Source organism: Aptenodytes forsteri, unplaced genomic scaffold, assembly GCF_000699145.1.
Source record: "Aptenodytes forsteri isolate BGI_AS27 unplaced genomic scaffold, ASM69914v1 Scaffold146, whole genome shotgun sequence".
Taxonomy (NCBI): domain Eukaryota; kingdom Metazoa; phylum Chordata; class Aves; order Sphenisciformes; family Spheniscidae; genus Aptenodytes; species Aptenodytes forsteri.
In genome coordinates, this window is record NW_008795128.1 from 6151224 (window position 1) to 6156964 (window position 5741).

The 5741-nt window shown below is 42.3% G+C and overlaps 1 protein-coding gene across 1 annotated transcript in view; it reads left to right on the forward strand.

The window, feature by feature from the left end:
* MGA (MGA, MAX dimerization protein) overlaps positions 1–5422 on the forward strand; it is a 49023-nt gene extending 43601 nt beyond the window's left edge. Inside the window, exons 21-24 of the mRNA XM_009277551.2 lie at positions 701–934; positions 2024–2200; positions 2617–2769; positions 3798–5422. Coding sequence (XP_009275826.1) covers positions 701–934; positions 2024–2200; positions 2617–2769; positions 3798–5098 — 1865 coding nt within the window. The 3' untranslated portion in view covers positions 5099–5422. The remainder of the gene's footprint in view (positions 1–700; positions 935–2023; positions 2201–2616; positions 2770–3797) is intronic.
* Positions 5423–5741: the final 319 nt, after the last annotated feature.

The following is a 5741-nucleotide window of genomic DNA, read 5'->3' on the forward strand; positions in this document are numbered from 1 at the left end:
ATGTAGTTTTCTGATCTTTTGCATTCCTAGTGAAGTACCTCAAAACTGATGAGGAAAAAATCCTCTCTCAGGAGAGTTAGTTAATTATATACTTAATTAAAGATAGACCATGATGTTAGAACATAAATACTGAGTAGGAAACAAGCCAGTATACTTATTTCAACTTTGATCATATTAAATTGTGTGCATCTGCAGAAAACAAATTATTTATAAAATCTTTGTGTTTGTTCAGGGCTACAATTTTCATGTCAATGGTAAACTGTATGTGAGTTTACCTCTAAATGTCGTTTGAGTAACAGAGTCCATTAGTCCAAGAAATTTCGTACCAGGTAAAAGTAACATTTTGTCTGGTAGTCATACATTTATCATTAGGAGAGATGTGAGGTTCTTTTTCACAGCTGTGGATATTTTCAAATGGTACTTGTTCAGCAAGAGCTAGTGCTTGTCCAAGCTGATTTCTGCTCATCAAAGTGGCAGATAAATTCTAAAATGTATGGATGTTTCTGAAGGAAAAAAAATCTTGGAATAAATAGATAGTTCCTTCCCTCTGTTATTAAGTATGCTATTTACTTGGTGGGGGTTATCTATTGTATAGTAGTTGAATGGTGTCAACTTAATAGATTTTCATTTCTGTCTTCAGCTCTTTACTTTTGGAAAGAGAGTTTGAAGATAGGTTGACTCTTTGATAATTTTTCTGTAGGGAAGACAGAAGAGGTTGTCCTGAAGAAGCTAGAATACATTTATGCCAAACAAAAAGCAGTAGAAGCACAAAAAAAGAAGAAACAAGCGGAGCCAGAGGAAACTGTTGTAACCTCAACTGCTAGCACACAGCAAGAAGGATCTTCTGCTCCCTCCAGAGAGCTGGCCCAAATGGCTATGACAAATAGAAGAGGCAAACCATTGATACTCGCCAGAAAAGGAGGCCGTGCCACAGGTGGGCTAAAAGCAATGCACGTTTTGCATAAAGGGGAGACAGGCATTGAAGTAGCACCCCATGGGAGGGCAAAATGCTAGCCTGCTTGTGCAGGCAACTTCTTTCTTGAAGCAGAATTGAGTATAGGACCAGGAAGCGTCCATCCACTAGGTGTGGAAACCATTTGTTTTCAGTAAGTATGAGACCAGCAGTACTGAGGTCTTCAGATGAACGTGACTTTTCAGTTTCAGAATGATGGGAAGTAAATTCCTACTAAGTTGCCCTTCGGTCTCATGGACTTTCACTGCAATCCTGCAGTGATTTCTGAGAGGCAAAGGTGGTTCTTTTTCTACTGACTCAAAACCTGAAGCTCAACTCCCAGAATACTGGAGTTGCTAGAATAGATTCAGTTTTTAAAACACCCCTCCCCAAACAAGCTAGCTCTCAAGGTGGTGGAAGACTTGCTCTTAAATTAAATGACAGAATTGTCAGACACTTGAGAATTTTTTTGGAGCTGAGAACTTGTGGAGAAGTATTCAGCGTTTATGGAGACTTTCCCACCATAAACGTAAGAAGGAACAAAAGAATGGCAGAAGTCCAAACTTTCATGGTAGTACCACTATAATGCTTGGTAAGGATCTGGTCATGTTTCTTATTTTCGTAATAATAAATAGACCTTACTTGAAGTGGTCTTGGGCTTTTATAAACAACCGATCATTCTGGTTTCCCAAGCCTCATTTTTGTCCAGTCCTGGGGAAGTTTGGCATCAGAATTTGGATGTGGTGAGAGAACTTCCTTTCTTTCTTTGGACTGAACAAGTCCCCTTTGTAATTTCAGCAAGACTGCTCTGATATTTGATCAGGATGCCACTCTGGAGAGTTAGGATTATGTTACACTGCACAAAGAGATAGTACAGACTGGCTCTAGCTGTGTAGGTGAGGTTCCTGGAGCCTGCGTAGCTTCTGTAGCAGCTTTCTAATCTAGGGCTTGTAAACCTTCTAGCTGGAGTTCCTTCCACAACTGTACTTAACACTGGATCGCAGGATATCGTTTGCCATCAAGGGTGCTATGCCAGAATAAATTACTGATTTATATATTTCTTTTTTACAGAGGACACCTCATCTTCTCTTACACTAACTGCTGCAAGCCTAGTGATGACTCCACAGGGGCAGGTGCTTACACTGAAGAGCCCACTGGTACCAGGGCAGGTAGCAGCTGTTCCTTCCACACTATTGCAAGCTGAATTAAAGCCTCGAGCCGTCAGTACTACCATGACAGCACAGCCAGGTATGATCATGTGAGAACATTTTAATGAAAACCAGTATCATGCTGTTCATAGATGTGCATAGCAGTTTACAAAGTAAAATGTTGTTTAATTTTTGCTTTAATTTTTCTTTTTTAACAACTTAACCGAGTGAGGTAGGACCTAACTCTAAGAGAGATTTGATATAATTAACTCAAACTGTCAGTTTATCAGCAGGTCAGTAAAATCTGTTAAATTTTCACTATTCCCAAATTAAGGAAACATAGGGAAGATTTCTTAATCACCTAACCAATCTGTACTTCTATTTTTTACCACTTTCAGTGGTATTACAGTGTAAAGTCTTGCCTAGAAGTGCAAGGCTCTTATTTTCCAGGCTTGACTGAGTATCTGTAAGGCTCTTGTTTCCACCTCACCCTCCCTTCCCCTTTTCTTGGATAAGGTATCGCTTCTGTGATGATTCAGCTGCCAGGATCAACAGTTCCTGTCCAAGTAAAAGGAATCCTTACTAACTCTACCATTCCCATTACACTGTCAACTGTTGCTGGAAACCCAGTGCCCTCAACAGTAGTATCAGCTACAGAGCCCCATTCAGGTAGGCTCTTTGTTTCTCATGGATCTTTTTGCTTGCACGCAGGGACAAAAATGAAGGTAAATTGTTTTCTCACTAAGAAGTAATGATAGGTATTATTGTCTGGGTATTCAAAGAAAATCACTGTTAAATGTTTTGAACGGTTTAGATGGGCCTCTAGGGGATTATAGATGAGAGCTTTTTAACTTTCCTTCACCTCACTGATCCTCCTTGCCCTCAGCAAAATTGGAATAAGTGGGGACTGGAATGTGTCTGTGGTGTAATGCATCCTGCTGGGGAAGCTGCAGTGCAAAGTAGCGGTGGGGCTGTTGAAAATCTTTGCCTGTTACATCTGGGCTCTTACTCGGGCACAACCCCTTCCCATACCCTGCCAGCTCTGCTGCCCGTTGGAGAGATGTTTCAAGGCCGAGTACTGTACGTTGGGTCTAGGTGTGGGGTGGTTCCTGCCAATAGCGTGCTGCTTGCCGTCTGTTGTGTTAAAAGCAAGCCACTCACTTCCTGCTTCATTGTAGTCGTTTGGTCATAATGAAAAAGGAAAGTTCACTTCAGATTTGGGGCTGGGAAAAAATCAGAGTGCTATAAATAGGAAACTGCTTGGAGGCAAAAAGTAAGTAACGCGTAGTCCCTGAAATGCCTCTGTAGTATTGTGCACAAAACCAGTATTGCAAAATATGAGCATAGAAGTAAAGCGTGAAAAAACAGTAAGGGAGAAAATTGTCATTCTGCTTTCCTTGTGCATCACCATCAGAATTGTAAGCATTACAGTTACTTGCATTTGTGCCAGCCTGCTGAAGGAGGGGACCGGGCAAGTGGTTCCAGGATACTAGATGTGGAGCTTGCTCTTTTTCTACAAGTTGAAAGTTAAGCTATTGATGTTTTAAGCTTCATTTGACCAAAACTGTGTAAGCGGTTTAAATGTGAATAGCGGCTTACTTGAGGAAGACCTGAAAGTGAGCAAATTATATTTAATTAGGAATTGTCTTGCAGTTAGCATGGATCCTGATGGATGCTGCTTTTGTTTGGTTTTGCAGAAAGCGAAGATTCATTCATGATGCCAAAGATTGTTAATGTAACATCACTGGCTGCTGAGGGAAGCATGAGTCTAAACCTGAACAGAAACAAAAATTCTAATATAGCAACAGCTGCAGGTGCTCAGGCTCCTGAGAAATCCTTGGTTGTAGCGCCACTTGAAAGTAGGAAGAGTGATAGCATCCTTTCAGAAGAAAAACCCAAACCATGTCCTGGAGACAGTGGCGGAGATGGAAGAAATACCACAGGTCCCACAAAAGTTTTCTTTGAAAACAAAGATGGCTTTCCACAGCTCCGGAACGTATCGTGTACAAAGGAACCTCCAGAGTCCTTTAGCAAAAAGCTCTGCATTGGTGAGTTTGTGGGAAGCCAAGCCAGGAGGAAAGACGGTGATCCTGGAGGGGAAAGGTTAAAATCTAAAGAATTGCCATTCCGCAAGCTGCAGATCAAAGATTCCAGGATAGAAATGGAATTGAGGAAAGTAGCGTCTGCAATGGAGGAAGCAGAACTGGATGCAAGTGAGTTACTGAGCAGCATTGAGGAGAGTGATGACACTGATGAAACCCTCACTTCGCTGCTCAATGAGATTGCCTTCCTCAATCAGCAACTGAACGATGATGCTTCAGCTATGTCAGAACTGCCCAGCACTCTCAACTCAGATTTCTCTCATGAAGATGCAGAAGCTCGTCGGGGAACAGCCAGTGATCTCGCTGCTGCAGATGGGTCTTCCTTCCAGTTTGGCCATTTGGGAGGCAGTTTTAAGGACCTTTCTGAAGTTCCAGAGGGTGGTGGCTCTATAAGCCCTCTCCTGCTGCACCTGGAAGATGATGACCTCACTGATGGGGACAAGAACTCTGGGGAGCCTTCATCTGAAGCAGATGTTTTAAAGATAGTAATAGGTGCCGAAATGAAGGATCCACTTCCCAATCTGTCCGTAACCAGTGGTGGGAATGGCAAAACCGTAACAACCTTGGCAGAGACCACTAATGTGACTCCACCAGTTTTGCAGATGAAAACTAATCCAGAAGCTAGTAATGCTGACACTTTGTGGAGGCCCATGCCCAAGCTGGCACCACTTGGCTTAAAAGCGGCAAGTCTGCCAGTGGACTCAGAAGGGCAGAGTAATAAAGTGATGCCCTTATTGGCACCTGTAGTTGCAAAACTGACACCCAGTGGGGTAAAAACTTCATTACCTGCAACTGTTCAGGAAGGACAGGATAACAAAGTGATGCCCACGTTAGCACCTGTGGTTACGAAATTGAATACTACTGGGACCTTGCCTTCAAATTCAGCAGGCAAATGAATGCATATATTTTTTATCAGAGTCTGGAATGGAGATCTGGAGCAGTGAGTTCGGCAACCTCCCTTGTCTGCAACGCTCGTTTTCTGTGTGGCATCAGCACTCTCTTCATCTGAGGGCAGGCCCCAAATTGAGAAACAAGTGCTATGAAACTTTAAGCATGTTGACGTATTTTTACCTCACTGTTGTATTCTGGGTGTTCTCCTTCCCCTTCACAAAACAAGGAAGATGATCTATAACCATTGCTGGGCACATGGTATCCTTCTAAAATTGGGTCCTTCACAGAAATGGTTTGTCAAAGGACTGAGAAACCTAGGCTATTGGAAGAAATTTTTTTTTTTTTTTTTTTTTTTTTTCCCTCCCCCCTGGTAGGGAGGACCCCCCTGGTAGGGAGGAAGCTGTCTTGTTGGGGAGAAAAATCTGGATTACTTGTTTTTGTACCAGGCAAATTATCTATGCAGAAATGGGATTGTTCACATTTGCTGTTTTTAATGTTTGCAGAATATGATGAATGTGCAGAAATGAGATTGCAGTTACTCTCAAACTTGTTACCTAGAGCAGCAGAAGGGAAATCTGAGACTGTGCAGAGGGCTGAAGTGAAAAGTTTTTGTTCTTTGGTGCTAGATAGTTCTCTGGCAGAGACTCT